The sequence below is a fragment of the Myxine glutinosa genome, chromosome 1, assembly GCF_964187855.1.
Source record: "Myxine glutinosa chromosome 1, kmMyxGlut1.1, whole genome shotgun sequence".
NCBI classification, from domain to species: domain Eukaryota; kingdom Metazoa; phylum Chordata; class Myxini; order Myxiniformes; family Myxinidae; genus Myxine; species Myxine glutinosa.
Window position 1 is genome coordinate 338,308,302 of NC_136261.1, and position 22,123 is coordinate 338,330,424.

Below are 22,123 nucleotides of genomic sequence, written 5' to 3' on the forward strand. Positions count from 1 at the left end.
TGGGAATAGAGCCTGTGATTGATGTTGTGAAGAGGAACAGGTTGACATGGTTTGGTCATGTGTTGAGGAAGGATGAAAGTGACTGGTTGAGAAGAGTGATGGAAATGAATGTAGAAGGAAGTAGAGGACGGGGAAGACCGAGAAAGACTTGGCTAAAGATGGTGGAAGAAGAAATGCGGGCAAGGGGGTTAACAAGGAGAGATGCAGAAAATAGGGCAAGATGGAGAAGATTGTCATGGGGACCGCAAGGCTAACCCCCGCTCTAGCAGGGAAAATGGCCTTAAAATGCATGTTGTTGTTGTTGTTGTTGTTGTCTGTCAGTCTATCTGGCTGTCTGCAAACGTCAGTTTATGATCGAGGAACAACTTATTTTAAATTGAGTGTTATATTTTTCTAAATTGGAACATTAATTGGAAAACAAACCTGCAGTTTAACAGTACTTGGACAAAATATTACGGCATTTTACGTCAACACCTCCAATAAAATTTGCCTACCCCGCTCATGTCCTCGTCTCTCAAGACTGCACGGGGTAAGGTGAACACTCCAGTTTTATTAATTGATAAATAACAATTATAATAAATGACAAATGTAAAACTAGAACGCCACTCAGTAGAGCGCATACTCCCGCCATGGGTCAATTTGGAATAATACGTTTTGTTTAACATCCCCTCTCCCCAAAACAATAAATTAAAAAGAAAGTAAGCCCTAACTGTCAGAGAATTAATTTTGATATATCTCGGAATTAGAGGAGAAAAACATCATTTAAGAATAAGAATAAAAGCTTTAATGTAGTAAAACAGAAGAAATCTTTCCCAAAAAAATTCCCCAAAAAATTTCCTGGATCCGGAATAATATCCTGAGCTTCACCAAAAACTAATCAATTCTTCCTTATCCCAAGGGCAATCATCCTACCAACTTTCATCCAACCGTTCAGAACCTTTCCAGATATCTTGTTCACAAACACACGAACATACGAACACACACACACACACACACACACACACACACACACACACACACACACACACACACACACACACAGACACGATCGAATGCATTACTCCCTAGTGGGAGTAATAAACTGAATAAACCAATAAGTTGAAATATAAAGTTTTTCTCTTGGCAAAATTCACAACAATCACAGGAGACTAAATATATTTAAGTGCCAGGCATGGTTAATCTCATTTGAGAACGAATGTGGCCATCCTGCTTTGAGCTTCGAGGAAGGCTGCCGAAGGAAGTGTGACCGAGTATCCAAATCCAAGCCGCCAAAACTGTCAGGTGTTTTCTGAAGTTTGTGATGTTTCTGCAAGCTTGCAGGATTAACTTCGATATCATGGAATGTGTTAGTACTCCATATGGATGGATGGCACGGGAAATATACAATGGAGTAGCATTATAAGAAACAGTCCTTATACTGATTGGCACTTTTGGTGGGAATTTAAACTTGATATAATGAATAGTGGAGTAGCCTGGTGTTGGCTTAGCGGTTAGGGTGCCGGCTTGGGATCCTAGGATCCTGGGTTTGAATCCCGGTCGATCGTTGAATTAATGCCAGGGGGGTTGACTCAGCCTGTCATCCTTCCGAGGTCGGCAAATTGAGTACCAGTCCACTGGTAATTCCCTGTGTGTCGCAAGAGGCGACTAACAGGGTTGGCGGCAGGAAGGGCATCCGGCCATAAAACATTGCTTCAAAAAGGGGACCATGGTGCCCGAAAAAGGCCAACCCCTGCTCTGCGGGGAAAATGGCCTCTAAAGATGGTATATATAATGAATAGTGAAGTGCAGAATTAAACATTTTTTTTTTCAAAATCCATTGAGCAACAGCAAATTAAATAATTAAAACTTATTTATGGCCAAGAAAAGGACTATGGGTTTGTCCTATTCCACCTCGTAAGGTGCAATGTAGAATTCTTTAATTTATCATATTTTCTGGGGGTTTTGGGTGATGCCACGGTGCTTTGGCATGTGGAGCGCTATTCTCCATTTATATACATTATTTATTTACTTATTTGGGGAGAGGAAGTGAACTGATATAATAAATTATCAATCCAAAAACCAGTCCACAGAATGATTTTGTTTATCATTATAATAAAACTATTATTTTGTAATCTTCAGGGTGTTTCAAAAGTCAGGAATCACAGATATTTATTTTACAATTCTTATTTTAATATCAATTGCTCAAATAATGAGCCACAAGCATGCACACACATATCAATTAATAGCTCACCTGGAACAAAGTTCCGGGGAGCTTATGCGATGGTGCGTTGTCTGTCCGTCCGTCCGTCCGTCCGTCAGTCAGTCAGTCCGTAAACACTTGCAACTTCTTCTCCGAAACTGCTGATGGGATTGTGACCAAACTTGGCACAAATTATATTTGTTATGTTGTGACTAAAGTTTGTTCATGGCATGAAACAAATTGGGGTCTAAGGAGGTCTACAGGGGGTCAAAGTGGATCCAGGTTTGACCCCCCAAAATAGAAATTTGCTTTTTCCTCTGAAATTACACACATGATTCTGATGAAACTTGACCACAACCTTCATCACCCGTGATGCACCAAAGTTTGTTCACAGCTTAAAAAAAATTGGGCCCTAAGGGGTCTACCAGGGGTTGCCCCCCAAAATAGGTATTTACTCTCTCCGAAACTACACACGCAATTCTGATGAAACTTGACTGCAACCTTCATCACCCACGATGTAGCAAAGTTTGTTTACGGTGTTAAAAAAAATCAAGGTTTATGGGGGTTTGGGGGGCGGGGGTGGGGCGGGGGGGGGGGGTTACAGCATCACCAGGATGTGGTCTTGTGGTATGAATCACCGATTTCAGGTATCCCCAAAGACAAAAAAAATCAAGTGCTGTTAAATCTGGACAACGTGGGAGCCATTCTATCTGTCCATGATGTCCTATCCACCTCAAAGTCACCGAGAAAATTTTCCCTTCGATTCCGGACTTTTGAAACACCCCGTACACAGATAAATGAAGGCATTTGCTGATAACAGAATCTCAATGCAGTCTCAATGAGCCATTCCTATTGCACCAAGCATCAAATATGCCTACAGCCAAATTTGGTGCCTTAAAGGTAAAACATAGATTCAATACCCATAAAACCTATCTCTCAATTGAGGAAAACAGTTCCAGAAAAAATTAGTTGTGAATGAAAGTTCAGTGACAGCTCTAAGCAATTCTACAGTCGATTAATTTTGACATGCTTGGAGCGTGTCCAAAGTAAGAAACATTGAGATGTCTGCACTTCAGAGGAAAGGATTCTCAAGAGGGCTGAGGCAAAGTAGATTGTTATGGTCAAAATTTATAACCCAGACTGCCTTCCATTCCCTCAGGCTGGAATGATAAGAGAAACAGATAGCATGTCCATCACTCCGCTTGCATGCCCAAAAGTACAATAAATAAAAAAAGACACACATCTATTATATTGATGCAAAATTGAATTAGAGAAAATAAATAAATAAACCAGGAAGATTGCATATCCGAGGTATAAAGGGATATTCTCGAAAAGCAATTCTATGTTTCAATGAGAAACTCCATTAAGGCCCCGCTCAGAGCTTAGGAGATTGTAGGGCAGCGCACATTCATCAAGTATGCCACGCCACATCCAAAGAAGGAAAGCAGTAGAGGCCTCTGGGATTGAGCACCGTTGCTGGTTTGGCCTTGATAAGAATGGCGTTTTTAAGACACAGCAACGTAAAATTACATAAATTACCCAGCTTTCTCAAATATGTAGATTCCAGGATGGTGTAGATTTCCACACAAAAAGACAATCCTGTGCATTTGCAAAAACTTACGCCAAGGGGCAATTGTACAAGGGGCAATTGGTCCGTCCTGCTCTTGTCAGATTCACCTACAATTACTTTATGCATTATTGGCCTATGGACATTCGGCATTTAAAAGGATAAGGGCACGGCCAATCCCCATTGGTTGGCACCTGTGGGGAGAAAGAAATTCCTCCTTAGGAAATGCCTCGCTGAGTGCGGTGAGAGGCCATTGTTGTGGCCTCGCTGGTACCCAGAGAGCCCCGATAAGTGATGGCGCTTCTCTCAAGCTCTATGGCTTTTTGTCTCATCTTTTTGTTTTGGGAGTTTTTAATGTCGATTTCTCCAATATTATTTCTTGTAGGTGCCAGTACCATTTGGGTCGCGAGGCGAATGCGATTTCAAATTTTGGGTCGTGGACAAAAAATTTTGGGCACCACTGCTGCAGCTTCTGGCACTTAGTAGGAGAATGGCACTTCTGGCACTGAGAAGCTTTGCAGGCTTCTCCGATAAATTTGATATACTGACTTACAGAGCTTCTTGCACGACTGTTGGCATAATCATAGACAATGATCTGAAACTGTAGTTTAGCTTCGTCATTTTGGTCTGGTCCGTACAGCACCAAACCAAAATAAATAACAGGGAGAGGTTCGGACTTTCCACCGCCAGTGCCCAGCAGATCGAAAAAGAGCAGGATTTTCTGGACAACATCTTCTTTAGTCATGAGGCCCAATTCCTTCTCAGCGGGCACATGAACAAACAGAACAATGTAATGGTTTGGTGTGCTATTGGATGTAGCGGTATAATATGACCTTTCTTCTTCGAGAACGAAGCCAGCCACAGTGACAGTCAATATGTATCGATACGAGGACATGCTGCAGATAAGATTCCTTCCGGCAGTAATAAGGAAGCAAGACATCATTATGAATTCAGTCATCTTCCAGTAAGATGGTGCACCACCCATATGTCTAATCGTGCTTTGGAGTTTTTGAGACACCATTTTCCAGGTGATTGACTCATTTCATGGACAACCCATGGCCTCCCTACTCCCTGGCTTTGTCTCCTCCTGACTATTACCTATGGGGGTCCCTCAAAGATAAAGCCAACGAAAATAACCCACACACACTGCAGGAGTTGAGAAATAACATCAGGCGGGAAATCAGACTCGTACCAGCCAGCTCCATTTCTCAGCTGAGTCAAAGACAACTTCAGTGTCCGTGTTGCAGCTGTCATCAAGATCTGCGGTGCTTGGATTGAGCACTTCATAAACTATTAATGATGTCACTCCTCATTGCTTGTTGAAGCATTTCTTTCGCTAAAATATACAAATATTTAAATAATCCTGTGTATTGTTCGACAAAAAGAAACAAAATCGACCAAGAATAAAAAATATTGTCGTTAAATAAAAGGTTGCACATCATTTTGGACCACCCTGTGAACACAATTGTTTTACATATCCAAAGGGACATTTCACTCATCAATAACGTGCAAAATGTTATACACAGGGGACATAATCAAAATTTGTATCACATCACATGACATTCAGAAATGACTGAGACACTGAAAATACAGAAATCTGCGGACGCCTGGCAAACAAATCCACGCATGAATGCACCACTCGTGTTTTGATGAATATCCAATGTGCCCAATGTTACTTTTACATACCACTCTGGTTAACTTTCATCCAATCAAATTAATGAACAAAAATATAAGCAACAAAAGAAAAATACCAAAATAAAAAAAATTTGATTTTTTTCAAACATGAGTTGCCTGTTACAACACTTCCTGCTCAAACAATCAATCATAGCGCATCGCACCAAAGCAGATGCAGATCAATGTAAAATCAAATCTATATCGAATAACTCAGAAATCCAAGCTTACATCCAAATCATGTCTTTCAGGGATCTACCTGCAAACCCATCCGTTGTCCAGCTGCCACTGTGGTAGAAATACAACGGGTGCAGCTTTGTACAGGCACAGACTGCAACTTGTCGATGTTGAACAGTACTTTGCACAAAACAAGCTAAAATGGCAACCGTGGAATGACTAATGCAACAAATATATTTCTAGATTTAGTGATGGCGGCAAAACAAAGACTGGGAAGTCTGTGTCAATTCCAAGACAGTAAAAAATGAATTGCTGTATAGGTATGCACTTAGAAGATGAAGCGTGTATGGTAAAGGTATAAGAAAGGCTGGAGACAGAACTACTTACTTCTTCTTGAGTCGGCGATCACGCTCCGCCTGTGTCCCAAGCTTTCCCAATCCTACGCCCTCAACCGCTGCACCATCCTGATCTGAAGAATTTCCTGGACACACCAAATAAATGTAAAACACTGCTCAACCACCTCATTAGTGCGACTGCTTCAAGAAAGATTTAAAGTATGGCCCATTGGTCATGATCATGAGGCAGACCACACGGGATGTCCCATTTGCTCTCATAAGTTGGTGCACGTTAAAGAACCCACGGTCTCCTTTGTGAAGGGTAGGCAAGTTATCGCCGGCACCATGAACCAAATTCAAAACTTTCTGTCCTGACCCACAGGGGGGCAATCAGCAGCACAGATGCCCCCCACCCGCCCCTCATCTAATGATCGGACTCACAGCCAAGTGCTGCAGACAAAAGAAGCAGAATGGGGCACATCTATGGGTATTTTGGGGGAAGTGGGGGAGTTTCTTATAACTTCTTATATTCCCCCATCCAAAACCTTGATGTTTTGTACCCCCGCTAATTCACCCCAGATCCACTTTTTTGAAATTCCAACTTCTTTCCTGGAAGTCCTTGCAGTGCCCATATGTTTTATACCTCTCTCACATCCCCCCAAGCCCTCTCCCTCCCACATTTCTCTCGATGTCCTTGCGCTCAAATGTTGTGTTTGTGTCCTTCCCCCTCTCTCCCCATCTTGTCTACTGCTCCCGTTATTTTGTGTTTTATGTGTCGGTTTGACTTTTTGTGTGATTAATGTTAGCTCTTTCACGAGCCTCGATCTTGTATACAAAAAAACAACAAACAAACAAAAAAAAAACTTAAAGATAAATCTTCTGAGATTATGCAATATTACCTTAATTGCACCAGAAAGTAGCAAACACCCAGCAGTGGTCACTTTATTCTCAAAAATTGTAAAGCTATCAAGGCCATAGTTTATTTGCGGAAAAAACATAGGACACAATATATTATGAACAGATGAGAAAAGTTCACTTAAAAATCAAGAAGTCATTAGGAATCGACACCAAGCGATTGCATCTTGCTCTTACCTAACATATTGCACTTTGTATATCTATTGCTGATTGGCAATATTTGGCTGATTGGCCCCTGATATTTCTCCCACTTCATTAAGTGAATTTGGGCGAGTACTTGAGTGAACATCAAGCTGCACTGGATAAACTACGAGTCAGCTACAAAGTGAGGATGGTTTCATAGATAGATAGACAAGATCAGGTAAGGTAGCCAGATTTTCCTCTCCATAAAAGGTGATTGATGACGTCATTAAAATTATTACAAACTTCAGTTGGATGTGAAACCACAACCTCTAGGGTGACAGCCAAGTGTCCTCACCTCCAAGATATTACCATTAATAGGACCACTTGGGATGGGCACTAAAATGAAGTCTCGGCCCAATAAAAAAACTCTATTCAAATTAGTGGCACCCAAAAATCACCCCCTCCTGACCAAGAGAATAGGAAAATAAACAAATAAATAAATTAAAAATCCCCCTAAACATATGAATGAGGAACACGGGCTGTTTTCTAAATCGGCTTTTGCCAATAATAGGCGATATTATCGCGCTATTAAACTTCCCTGGTTAAAGTCTTCATTTAATTAATTATCAAGAGGACATTATAGACAAGGAAGACAAACGTCACATGCACTTGTACAGAAGTTGACAGAAGAGTCATAAAAAAGACTTATTGTCATGCGTGCGGCAAAGTGAACTGAAAAATCTGCACTGTTAACCCATACAAAAATATGATCCGATTTTTATTATGCTGCGAGCAGGAAACTGAAAGGACAGGCTCATTTATACATTGTGCAGGTGAGCACATTTTACTGAGGTATTGCACAGACTGGACTGCATTTGGCCAAACCAGAGTAACAAAAGAGGGGTTGTGCAGCGTGATTCTGAAAAGGTGTTGTGGTGGGTGTGGGTGTTGGTTGTGCTTAAAACAAGGAGAAAAAGACAATAAATGTCATAGCCCCCATGGTTTTAGTAATTTTGCTGCACCGAGTTAAAGGGCGAGCACATATTTACAAGATTATTATACTTTATAATACTTTGGTCGGATTACAAAACAAAATCTTCTGCATATGTATACTCTCAGGTGTTGTCTTTGTGCCAAGTTTGAAGAAAATCGGACCATGCATGTCCGAGAAATGGTTGGGGACACGTTTAAGTAACAAAATGGCCGTCAGTCAGCCATCTTGGATCTGATCTCGAAAATAAATGACGTGCATATGTAAGCCACCATTCATTTATCTGTGTGCCAAGTTTGAACAAGATCGGTAAATGCACGTTCCCGAAATGGTCGAGGACGTGTACATATCGGGTTTAAAAAAAGACTAAAATGGCCGCCAGTCTACCAGTCGGCCCTCTTTGATCAGATCACAAAATAAAGTGAGGGGCCTGTGTATGCCATCATGTACCATGCCTGTGCCAAGCTTGACCAAAATCGGACCATGCATGTTCAATAAATAGTTGGGGACACGTTTAAGCAACAATTTGACTGTCAGTCGGCCATCTTGGAGCTGATCTCCAAAGAAAATGACATGCATATGTAAGCTATCGTTCATTAACTCTGTGCCAAGTTTGAACAAGGTACTCCCACTGTACCTAACTGCGGTATATGGAATTACCCGGATAAAAGTCTGTCATTGCTATGCTGATTTGGGTGTACCATACATACTATGTCACAGAGTGTCGGGGCTGCCAAAGCAGTTTCTTGGCAAGAGTTATGCTGCGTGGTTTGCCATTGCCTTAGCAGCTGCAGTAGTTAGGGTAGGAATTTGTAATTCGTTCAAGGTGCTGGCAATAGGTCGTCCACTCTTAGAGAATAACACCGTGGGATATTTAACATAACATCCACCAATTAATGCCGGCAGATGGGACGACCAGACGTCCACCCAAGGAACGGAGCACACACTGATGAATCGCTTTGCCTATGAAACGCTGGGATGGCAGTTTAGAGCTTTGTCGGGATTTCAACCCAGGCTAGACGGCTCAGAGACAAGTGCGCCTACCTCGAGGTCTAGGGCCTAGAGTCTAGACCATCCTGCCAGCCCTCTCATTGCTATAGTAGTTAATCTATCATATAAAACGCAGTGTCAGTTTGTGTGTTTGCACAGATGTCTGTCCCCCTTTATGAGGGTAGGCTTTGAAGGCCAATGTTTTAACACTAATGTGTGCTCACTACGGTCTATTTTTGAGGATAAAATAAACTCGAAAAAGATTTTCCATAAAAGAGTAATTGTGTCTCTTCCATTGGAAATGTAGACGGTGGCTTGCAAACCGAGCCTCAAGGGTGGTGTACAGAAGCGTTTTTTAAAATAACAATAAACACAAGGCACATGGAGGTGAAATTCGCTGCATGTGATGTACAATGCGCGCAGAGTAAAACGAGTGTTCATTTATGTCTGTATGATCTACTATATAAGAGAGATGTCTGTCTGTGTCTGTCTGATCTTTGTCAAACAGATCTTTGTCAAACTTTCAGAGGTTCATCAGTGAGTGCCTGGGAGTGTTTTAGGGGGAAAAAAAGATCGTTTTTTTGGAGTTAAAAAAAAAAAAAAAAAAAAAAAATCGCTCGATAGTGCCTAAGCTCTTTAAAATTAATGATAGTTATATACAAGTACACATTCGCATAAATAAATACAAAACAATCACCAGAAATTTGGATACAAATAAATCAAACAATTCCGGAAATGTACGAAGTTGGTAGTACGGCTTCTTCTTCTTCCTGATCGACATCACACTTAACTGAGAAACGTGATGAACGCCACATTCACCCACCAGCATATATATGAACCGCCTTCCTCTCCTGCCTCCCCCTCCCCTCCCCTCTCCCATCCCCTTCATCCCCCCCTCCCCCGCCCAGCAACGCCGGGTACTTCTGCTCGTGTCTATGGCTAGGTCTGCCGATGCTTCAGACTTTGGCACACTAACAAGGCTGTACCATCAAATAAACTGTTCCAACTCATCATTTTTGATGGGCTTTTTACAAATAAATTTATATTTATCATCAAAGGTTTACATGTGCCGAGCAAGCATTTGCGTTCATTTTCATTTTGACTGATTTTCAAGCCTAGAACAATCATTTACTTTAAATTACAGGAACACTTTCAAGTTGAAAGAGAAAGCGGTCTTTTAACTGAGCCAAACATAGCGAGTAAACTAACAGGCACTGGGTGCAGGCATCGACTTATGAGCTGTAAATGCACAAAATAGTCTATTGTAGCGACCCATGGGTCCCCCAAGCGAGACCTGCATCAGAATCTCCTTGCTCCAGCCGGTGACGTCACCGGCGGGGAACCACGGCGCCAGAGTGGCTGGTCACGTGACCACCAAAGCGTGCCGCGTGTGCGGGTATAATCAGCTACACCTGTTGATCACGTGACCACCGAAGCACTCCTCGCCTGAGAGGCGTGGCTTTCGGTTTCGGTTTCGGTTTCTGGTTGTGCTTTATAAGGCAGCCCGATAAACGGGCTTTTCAGAGTTTCAGTGTCCCCGAGTTGGTTTTACGAATAAATATCTTCTCGGACGAGTTTGTGCCTTGCCATCCTTTTGTCCGTATCATGCTGGAGCCCGGGCTCCTTCACTATAAAGTTTCCCGAGCCAGGAAACGTTTCCACGACTTTAAACTAAAAGTCCCGTTGGGAGCAATGCATCCCTATAAAGTACAGGATAAAATAAATTGTGCATACCAGGGCCTGGCATAGAAGGGTCCTTCAAAGTTGCTCCCAGTCGTCCCTTCTCTTTCTTCCCGAACAAGCGCCCAATGGAGGACTTGATGCCCTTCTTCTTGGGAGCTTTGTGCAATGAATCTTGGCTACTGTTACTGCTGCTCGGATTGCTGACCTGGCCATCTTGGGATTGAGGAGACCTATAAAACAAGTCCACCGATGGAGAAAAGGGAAAAGGCAGAAAAAAGCAATTACGGGTAAACTGTGAAAGGAAGTAAATCAAATGAGATGCTAAATATTTTGTGTGAAGGTTTCATAGTACGGCATTTGATATTTTCTCTTGGGTTCTGCAACTACATGTGTTTCCCGACAACAGTTGAGGAATATTAGAAGTACTGTTCTATGATGCGTGCCTTTCCGCCTCCAAAATTCCACTGAATTCCAATTGACAACTTTTACACAAAGTACTACAAACACATAACCTTTCCATTCACTTCCAGAAACATTCTTCAAAACACGTTATTGTTTCGCTCCATGGCAACTGGTCCAACACCTGTAATCTGACTTCTGTGTTACCTTCAACCTTGATGCCCTCAAAGTTAACTCTTTGTACTAGTTCATGAACCACAAACTAATACAATATTTTAGCCCCTCACAACTAAAGTGGGCCATTGTTTCAACATATGATTGGACTGCTGTGATTGGTCAATGGAATCTATGTCAATGATGATGTCACTAGCGATGTAATTGGGTTATTCTAAGCATTATACTTCACTTTGCTTCCTGTAGCCATCATGGCATGTGGTGTAACGGCAAAGAAAATTTCCCTGAACAAACCAAACCAGGCATTACAAACTAATTTTGTCTTTCCAATCAAACCTCAAGGCAGAAATTTGCATCGAGAAGTGGGAAATAATGTCTACTTGTTCCCACTTATGAAGTAACTAGGAGGAGTACCTGGTGGGTGTTGCCAAGGGGGGAGGGGGGAGGAGGCAGGAGAGGGAGGAGTGAGGAAGGGAGTGGAAGGGGGAGGGGAAAGATATACTACATATACATATTTGGGGGGTGGGGGGAGGTGGCTTTGACAGGCCCCTCCGTTTTGGAGGAGGGAAGGGGAAGGGAAGGAGAGAAAATCTACCCGTGCAAAGAGTGCTTTAACCTCAGTGTTGCACAGGTAAAAAAGGAAATTGTAATACCCTCTGCCACCATCACCAGGTGGCGCTACACCCTACACATTTACGTAGAGAATTTACGCCGCTCTCCCGGTCCACCACACCCCCGAATGAGGCCGAGGCCACGGCCACATAGCCTATGTTACCGCCCAGCCAAAGTTGTATTTGTATTTTGTACCCCGAGTAAAGTATATAAGTGTTTATAGCTGGAGTCCGCAGTGTTTCTGAAGCGAAAAAGAAACATTAACATATTTGAAATGAGGGCAAATATAATGGAAAAGCAATTACATCCAAATCAGAATCCATCACAAATGTCAAATCAGCATTTTACCTTTTCGTTGAATATCTGCTGCTGAATGTGCGTTCATCACGTTTCTGAGTTAAGTATGGTGACGTTCGGGGTGAAGAAGAAGCCTCACCACCAACTTCAACCGCTTCCAGTATTGTTTGATAATTTGTGTTGAAATGTTTGGTGATTGTTTTGTATTTATTTACGCAAATGTGCACTTGTACATAACTGTCATTAATCAAAAAGGCTGAGGCACTATAGAGCAACTTTTAAAAAATATAAAAAAACGATTTTTATTTTTTTTGCCTAAAACACTCCCAGGCAGTCACTGATGAACCTCAGAAAGTTTGACGATGATCCGTTCAGCCATCTGTGAGAAAAATGGCGACGCACAGACCAACGGCTCGAACACAGAGTATGGTATATCAGTCATTAGCGCAGTGGGTATTTGTTGTACCGATGTTCTAATTGCTGACTGTAAGAATATATAAGGAATAATGACTGTGGTGTCTTTGGTTGCGGACGCATAATAACGGAAAACGAACAAAATCTCGAGGGAAGGACTTTAGCCAGGGTAGGGGAAGGTTTTGGCACCATAAGACGTGGGGTACAACGAGACAGGAGTGAGGAAGTGGGACACAATGACACAGGAGTGAGGTAATGGGGTACAATGAGACAGAAGTGAGACAGTGGGGTACAACGAGACAGGGAATGTTTTCACCATTGGAAATGAACTAGGCCGGAAAGCCATCTACCATTTTAAATATGAACTACGTGCGATATTATAGTCCATTTTTGAATAGCAAACCTTGTTTTTTGTTTCAATACGTCACACTTGATGTTTGCGTCTCACTGTGCCCCCATAATCACCCTGGTGACACACAATCTCACTGTGACTGACAAGTGAATGGAACGAAAAGAGAAACAAAAGTCACATGGCTTCCGACAAGCGAGACAGGGCGAACACTTGGTGACCGTTTCTGTGGACACTTCCAGGATGTCTTAATACCACGGATCATAGCCAACAGCTGAACACTTCACTCTGCCCACGCATTCTATCGAACAGACGACAGGCTGGGTAATCTCTCTCCACCATGAAACTACAAAAACCCCAAAAAACGCAATGACCAAAGAACACATTTTCAATCTCAGTGCACTTGTACAAAATGGAATAAACGGGCACTATTCTTTCATTAATTTTTTGATTCGCTATTCTCAGTCTCCAATTTTTTGTTTCTCTTTTCGTTCCATTCACTTGCCATTCCCCTCTCCTTTAAAATCTTCCTTTCTCCTAAATCCCACATTTCCATGCTTTTATCTTTATTTATTTATTACTTGCAAAATCGAAGATTTTTCAAGTATATTGGTCGGTTGCGTTTGTGGTTCTGTCTGTCTGTCTGTCTGTCTGTCTGTCTGTTTGTCACCGGCCTACAGGTCACAATTTTCAACCGATCTTCACCAAACTTCACCAAATGGTAGAGTTGGTCAAAAGCAAGAAGCCTATTGTTTTGGGGGTCAAAAGGTCAACATAGGCCAAAGGTCACTAACTTTGCTAAATTTCTAAAATCCTCAATTTTCATCCGATTGATTTGAAATTTGAAGAGGCCTTGCATATCTGGTCACTGAATTCAACCACAAATTATATTTTAGGTAAGCATAGGCCAAAAGGTCAACATAGGCCGAATTTCTAAAATCACCAATTTTCATTTGATTGACTTGAAATTCTAAGAGGATTTGCATATATGGTCACTGAATTCAACCACCAACTATTTTTGAGGTCAACATAGGCCAAGTTTTTGAAATCCTCAATTTTTATCAGATTGACTGGAAAATTGAACAGCATTTCACATTGAGTCACTAAATAGGGAAACTAACTATTTTTGAAGTCAAAAGGTCAAAGGTCAACTCAAGGTCAACCTTCCAAAATCATTTTTCATCTGAAAAATCGTCACTTTTGTTCTCTTATTGACCCGAGCTTTGATCAAGATTGTCAATTTTAATCTTGAAGAAATGGACAATTTGCTGTATCAATGGAATTTTTTTTCTTCGGGGTGGGGGGCGGATTTTGCAAGTATCGTGCTCCGCATGACGTCTTCTTGTTTTATATATTTTTTATATTTTATTGTATAATTATTTATTTTATATTTTTATTGATTTTATTTTAAATATAAAAGTATATATATTTTTTATTTATTTAATTATTTATATTATTTATTATTTTAAATTATTTATTATTATTTACATAATTTATATATATTTGAAAATGTATTTTATTATAAAATTTAAATAATTTGAAAATTTAAAATTTAAATTATTTAAATTTATTTAAAATTTATTTAAAATTTATTTATTTATTTAATTATTATTTAAATTTATTTAATTTTATTTAAATTTAATTTAATTTAATAATTATTTAATTAATTTAATAATTATTATTATAATTAATTTTATAATTATTATTATAATAAATTTATTTAATTATTTAATTAAATTTATAATTAATTAATTATAATAATTAATTATAATTAATTAATAATTAATAATTAATTATAATTAATAATTAATTTAATATTATAATTAATTATTTATAATTAATTTATTAATTATTATTATAATAAGAATTAATATAATTATTTAATTTAATTATTTAAATAAAATAAATTTATTTAAAATAATTTAATTTAAAAATTTTAAATTTAAATTATTTAAAAATTTGAAAATTAATTTTATTATAAAATTTAAATTTTCATAAATTTTATAAATTATAAATATAAATTGTAATTTTTTTTAAAATTAAAATATAGTTCTTTAAATTTTTTTTTTTTAATATATTTTATATTTTTATTATTTTTTTATATTCTTTATTTTTTTATTTTTTTATCTTTTTTGTTCCTGTTCTTCCTTTTCTGCTTTTCTTTCTCTATTTTTATCCACTTCCCTTTCTATTAAACTATTATTTTTCAGTTTGTTCAAACCTCATAATTAAAAAAATATTCCCTCTTTATTACTCATTCCTTCTTTTATAAACATTATCTTTTCCAGTGCAATTCCTTTGTGCCTTTAATCCTTGACCCCTGATGTCGATCTCCAAACATTCGATTTATATCTCATTACCTTTCCCTTTGACTTGTGAACCCTGACACCCACAGTCCTCCATCCAATCATGACATAACCCTTTCCATTGATCAGTGAGCCCTGACATCCATGTTCCTCCATCCATCCTCGACATTCACATACTAAGTGCCAGAAGCTGCAACTCGTGAGAGACGATTCCTGTTTGGAAATCAAACCTTTAATGTATCCTTAACAAGTTTTTGGTAAGCCAGAGTAACGTTTTGTTAAAAAAAACTTTAACTGTCAGAAAGTTGCCAGTGGGAAATAATAAACAAACAATAACAAACCTAAAAGCAACCAATTCTGAGAAAAGTATTCACACGTGGTGCATTGTGGAAGGCTAACGTGTCTGTACATTTCAAACTGCGGCAATACCCTCGGATATCTTCCTGGCTGGCTGAATGCAGGCCACTGGATAGTCTGTCCAACCTCGTGGAGCGTGGAGTGGAAGGTGGAGAGGTTTCGCACTTTATCGTGGTCTTGTCTTCACGACTGTCGTCTCTAGAGCCTGAAGGCTGGGTACGAGTGTAGAGGGAAAGAAAATAACAGCAGCAAGTTCAGGATAGTATAACCATAAAGCAATGGCCGAGAAATCATTAAAAAAAAACCTTACAATACTTTATAGTGCTATTGAAAAGCATGGTGTTGGCTTAGCGGTTAGGGTGCCGGCTTGGGATCCTAGGATCCTGGGTTCGAATCCCGGTCGATCGCTGAATTAACGCCAGGGGGGTTGACTCAGCCTGTCATCCTTCCGAGGTCGGCAAATTGAGTACCAGCTCACTGGTAATTCCCTGTGTGTCACAAGATGCCATAAGAGCATCCAGCCATAAAACATTGCTTCAAAAAGGGGACCACGGTGCCCGAAAAAGGCAAACCCAAGCTCTGCGGGGAAAAATGGCCTCTAAAGGTGGTTCTATCGTGCTATTGTAAATGGTTTTGGTCAAATAGTGCTGGGTCAAATATCCTTTATTTAAAATATTTGATGATTACAAGAAAAAAGGGTACATCATATTTTATGCAAAACACCAGGGTAACAGTTTATAGCTTCCTGTAGTCATATAGAAAGCTTAGAGGGGAGTGTGCATGCCTGTATCCATCCAGCCTCGACTCAAGGTAGAGAAAGAAAAACAGACAAAGGTATGCTGCATATCCAAACGAGGATAACAATGTCCCTTGAGCATAAGGAGTCGGTGGTCACTACAAAAGTCTCACTTCTGGCTGTTAAGCAGTGAATTTCAGAACCTTTAACAATACAGTAAATAAGTGTTCCTCAAATGATGAAGCTAAATCGCAAAAGGTTGCAAGTCTTTATCTGAGACATAATGACAACTGATAAAACTCACCAGCTGTTTCTTGGTTGTCAACAACAACATCTAATCTAGTCTATAGGTTACAAATGTTTTTAATGATGTGTTGCCTAATTAGAGGGACTTCTTTGGAGGGAAACCCCAATATGTTAAGTTGGAGCTGAATTAACTGTTTGTTTGTTTGTTTTGTTTGTTTGGAGGGAAAACTAGCTGTTTGTTTGTTTCCGCTTTCTTATTTGCAAATGCTTAACCACGTGAAGCTGATACTTTGGATATATCATCAGTGTAAGTCAGAAAATAAATACTTCAATTGTGGTGGATTAATAATAATAATCTTACTATAATTCACCAAATGTCTGTCCGTCTGTCTGTCCGTTCCCAGTTACCGCAAAAACGGCTGAACCAATCGCAACGAAATTTTGGGTGGGTAATCCTGGGACCCCTGGAGTGAAATAGGCTATATTGTTTTTACAATTTCAGCTTTGGTCTCAAGCATTTTCAGGTTTGGACTCCCGCCTAACGTTATTGTCCCGGGTACCACAAAAACGGCTGCACCGATCGCAACGATACACCTCCATGTTTGTGGGATTCCCACGGGTGACCCCACTAGTAATAATAATATCAGCTCCCTTCAAAGGAACTTTGAGGCAGGGCAAGACCCATCAAAGCTTACATACCCCGGCGGATGTAGCCGCGCTCATCATTGTAGGCTCGGTACCGCTCATCGGCAGTCTGACCTTGCTCATTGGCATCGGTCTGGCCTTGCTCCCACACTGTGCAGGCTCACCCACCTCCCCATATGTTGCAGGCTCGAACACCTGACTCACCCACACAGGCTCGAACACCTGACTCACCCACACAGGCTCGAACACCTGACTCACCCACACAGGCTCGACTGCCCGCGTGTACACTGGAGCTGGCATTGCACCGCACCACTTCGGTCTTCAGTGTGCCAGAAGGACCTCTGCCGGGTCTGAATGCCCACCCGTGAGTGCCATCCCACATATTATGGATGTTGCTTCACAAACCACAGGGCCTGCTAAGCTTCTCTCTACACGCTAATTCTTCTAACTGTCATCTCGGGGATGGTTTGTACTCTCTGGGGCAGAGTGACACCCACACCAGTACAATATCATTCTGGGCCATTTCTTTCTTTAACCCTTTGAGTCCGGGATTTTTTTTTTGATTAAAAATACCCCCGATACGGGATTAATTTGGCATTTTGGGACGGGAATGCAACCATGTACTGACAATCTATTTATAGGTATAGTCAGTCACGTCATCCATACACAAAACTTTTTCGCGGGTTGCGGCACTGGACGTCATCCGTACTCAAAGGGTTAAAAGTCCCCAATATATTTTCCCTACAGTCCTCTCTCTCTCTCTAGCACACACAAGTGCTGACTCTTGCCCCAAGACACCAGCCCTAACCTCTGCAAAGCCTCTACTGTACCTGTGCTGTGTCTTGAAAATCGCATTGTTTTCATTCACTTTTGTTTTTAGTTTACTTTCCATGTTATTAATTTCTCCCTTCATGTCTCTGATTTGTACCCATATTACTTTCATTTCACTTAATTTTTTATCCATTTTTTATATTATGACCCGTACCCACACTGACATCGTTTCCTGAGTAGACGTCACACCAGCCTCATAGCTGGACCTCTCAGGAGTGGGGGAGGTTCCTTTCCTGCTAGGCCCCACCCCAGCTTGCCTCCAAGCACATCTGCCATGATGTGAACATCCACCATTTGGTTCACATTCCTGCGTGCGCTCAATTGGAAATAAAATGTCTTTTAAATTTAATAACACCCAATCACTCTTTTTGCACTCAAATTTAGATTTTAAATTTTCCTTGGGGAGAGCGTCAGGACGAATCCCACTCCTGACACCAGATGCCGTGTCAGGCAATCCGTTAACAAGGTCCGTTCTTTGCAGGGGTATTATGCCTATGGCGCAGATGGATCGTATTAATGCATTGTCTGACGAGACACCTTGGGAATACAACAACGACATGGTCAATGTCTCATTTGAGTGAGTGAATATATATAATATATATGATCGTTTTTTTTTTAAAGGCCATTTTCCCCGCTAGAGCGGGGGTTGGCCTTGCGGGCCCCATGACAATCATGGTTCCCTGTTTGAGGCAATGTTTTTATGGCCGGATGCCCTTCCTGACGCCAACCCTTGGTCGCCTCTTACGATGCGCAGGGATACGGTGTACGTATTCTAAATCGGGGTACACACCGTGATCATTCATCCCAGCAAGCTGGTACTCAATTTGCCGACCTCGGAAGGATGACAGGCTGAGTCAACCCCCCTGGCGTAAATTCAGCGATCGACCGGGATTTGAACCCAGGATCCTAGGATCCCAAGCCGGCACCCTAACCGCTAAGCCAACACCAGGCTAAATGCATTGTCTGACGAGACACCTTGGGAGTACAACAACGACATGGTCAATGTCTCATTTGAGTGAGTCAATGATGCTTGCAATTAAACATGTATATATTTTAAGACAAACAAACACACAAAACATCAGTACATATTTCATTAAGTGCACTGTTACTTTCGAAACACCCTGTATGATGTCATAATTAAGCAATGTCCCATTAATTTATATCCGGTATTGCATGATTCAGGAATGCAAAGTTGTGCAAAGCAGAATATTTTCACAGCTTTTTATAGGGAGGTTTCACATTACCAATAAGTTATCCCAGCAGCTTGTCTTCAAAGACATAATTGATGAAGCAATAACCTAAATTGATGCATGTTTACCTCTATCAGCGAATGCAATGTCACATGGGTAAAGTTTTACACAAATTAACTTAAGGAAAGATGTGAAACACATAAATTTTGGTGCAATCTTCCAATGGTGTAATGAAATGCTCCCAGTTTTGCATTTGCCGGATAGGCCTGACTCATGTCTCATGTGTCTTTGAATGATGGTTTCACTACCTTGTTTCTAACTACATTTTCTTATGCGCTGCCAACTTGAAGAATGCATAAAGTGTGCATGCTTATCTTTGGCAAAACAATAAACATGAAAACCTAGCTTAACCAGACTTCAGACAGCTGGAAATCGCATTCACCTGGAAAGTGTCCGGAAAAAGCTGATGCTTTGGCAAGGAAGAACACACCAAGCATGACATCATTCTTTGGTTTACATGTAAGAACACACTGCAAAAAGGACAAGTAGATGTTGCCCTGCGGTACTTCCTGTTCGCTCGAGAATAAGTGGCGACTTCAATTATCACCATGCCAGCTGGCTGGGTGTGGGTTCCTCTCTCACCAGCCATGGCATCTCAGCAAAGGACTTCTGTGACTCATTGGGACTGACACAATCTGTCAATTTCCTGACCCGGATCTCAGTCAACGGAGCATCTTCTCTTCTAGACTTGGTTATGACTAACTTTCCTGCAAATGTCTGCTGCTCTTCTTCTGCTCCAATCGGTTCATCTGATCATTTGCTTGTTAAAGTGGCTTGTTAAAGCCTCATGGAAGGCTAATCCAACTGAAGGCAATTTCAGTTCCTTCCACCAAGCTCGGACCAAGTGTGTGTCTATGCTCGGGAGAGCCAGGAAACAATATATCTCTACTCTCAAGACTGAACTCTCAAACCTGTCTCCCACCTCAAAAGCCTGGTGGCATCTGGTCAAATCTGTTTCTGGTGTTTGTTCCCCCTCCATCCCCTCCCTTACCTTAAATGTCTACACAGCTGACTCCGCACGTAACAAAGCCAAATGCCTCAACTCTGTTTTTGCCTCAAAATCTTGTGTCCCAAACCCATCTCTCTCTGTACCCACTTTAACCAGTCTAACCAAGCTGCTCCTGGACTCTGTGTCATTCTCTCCTAACAAGGTGGAAAAGTTTCTGTCAAAACTCGACTCTGATTCAGCAACGAGACCAGACGGCATCAGCCAAAGGGTCCTAAAATCCTGCTCTTCCGCTCTATCTCACCCTCTCTCTGTTCTCTTCACCCCCTCTTTTGCTCAAGATCATCTGCCATCAGTTTGGAAATCAGCCAACATCACCGCTTTACACAAAAAGGTGCAAAAACAGATCCTTGCAACTACAGACCAATCAGCTTGCTCCCAATTACCAGCAAAGCCATGGAATCTATCATTGCTTCGGATATCAAATCTTTCCTGTTCTCCAATGGCTTGATCTCTGATCATCAATTTGGATTCAGACCAGGTCACTCTACTCTGGACATGCTGCTTCTGCTGTCTCAACAATGGATGGAGGTCGTCAATGCCAAAGAGGAAACCAGAGCTGTCTCCCTTGACATATCACGTGCCTTCGATACGGTCTGGCACGTCGCTGTGCTCACCAAACTCTCCTCCTATGGTATTCATGGAAATCTCCATGCATGGCTTGCGGACTTCCTCTCTGGTCGTAGTCAACGTGTGGCCCTGAATGGATTTCTCTCATCTCCCTTTCCTGTTCAGGCTGGAGTTCCCCAAGGCAGTGTTCTGGGCCCTGTGCTTTTTCTGGTCTTTATCCATGATCTCTCCAACTCTCTGGAAATTCCTCTCTATCTCTTTGCTGATAACTCCACTCTCTGCCGCTCCATTCCTCATCCCTCAGATCGGCAGTCTGCAGCCTCCTCACTCTCTGCAGATCTGGACAAAATCACAGACTGGTCAAACAAGTGGAACATGTCTTTCAATCCTGACAAATCTCACACTGTTACTCTGTCTCTCCGAAAAGACCGACTGGACAACCCTCCCATCTACTTTCTCAACAATCCTCTCCAAGAAGTTCTGTCACTCAAGCTTTTGGGTCTCACTATCTGCCATGATATTTCCTGGGAAAACCACATTTCCAAGCTGGCCTCTAAAGCCAGTCGCCGACTGGGCATCCTCCGTCGTTCGAAGTCCTTCCTTGGCACACCTGAGCTCCTCACCACATACAAGGCTTTCGTCTGCAGCTCAATGGAATACTGTTCCCCCCTCTGGGCTGGTGCTCGTGCCTCACACCTGGCTCGGCTTCACGCTGTTGAAAACAAAGCTTTCAGAATCATTGGAATCTCCCGCGATGAAGCTGATTGTGAGGGCCTTTCACTCACTCACCGCAGGCAGTTCGGTGGTCTTTCTGTCTTCTACCGACTCCTATCTGGCCTATCTCCCCCAGCTCTATCGTGCTCTGTCCCCAAATATTCCTACAGGTCGCACAAGATCTGCCAGCAACACTCCTCTGGTGAAACTGCCAAAATCAAGACTCTCTGCTCACCTTCTCTCTTTCATTCCCCATGTACTCCCGCCTCTGGAACAAACTCCCTCACTCTCTTCAATCCCACTCCACCCTCCAGGCCTCCAAAGTCTGCTGTTAAAACATCTGTTCACCACCATCTCGTATCTTCCCCCATCCAAAACCTTAATCTTTTCTACCCACGTTAATTCACCGCAGATCCACTTTTTTGAAATACCAACTTCTTTCCTGGAAGTCCTGGCAGTGTCCATGTGTTTTATACCTCTCCCACCTCTCCTCCCCTTTCCACGTCCCCCCACCCCCAAGCCCTCTCCCTCCCACAGATCTCCCGATGTCCCTGATCTCTGCTGTTGTACTTGTGTGCTTCCCTCT

The 22,123-nt window shown here is 41.5% G+C and overlaps 1 protein-coding gene across 2 annotated transcripts in view; it reads right to left on the reverse strand.

Moving 5' to 3' along the window:
* Window positions 1-22,123, reverse strand: part of LOC137412574 (liprin-alpha-1) — a 394,428-nt gene that overhangs the window by 34,582 nt on the left and 337,723 nt on the right. For both annotated transcript variants that reach the window (XM_068097905.2, XM_068097904.2), the window contains exons 16-18: window positions 15,612-15,751; window positions 10,683-10,861; window positions 5,982-6,075 (exon numbers count right to left, since the gene is read on the reverse strand). In XM_068097905.2, the coding sequence (XP_067954006.1) occupies window positions 5,982-6,075; window positions 10,683-10,861; window positions 15,612-15,751 (413 nt within the window). The remainder of the gene's footprint in view (window positions 1-5,981; window positions 6,076-10,682; window positions 10,862-15,611; window positions 15,752-22,123) is intronic.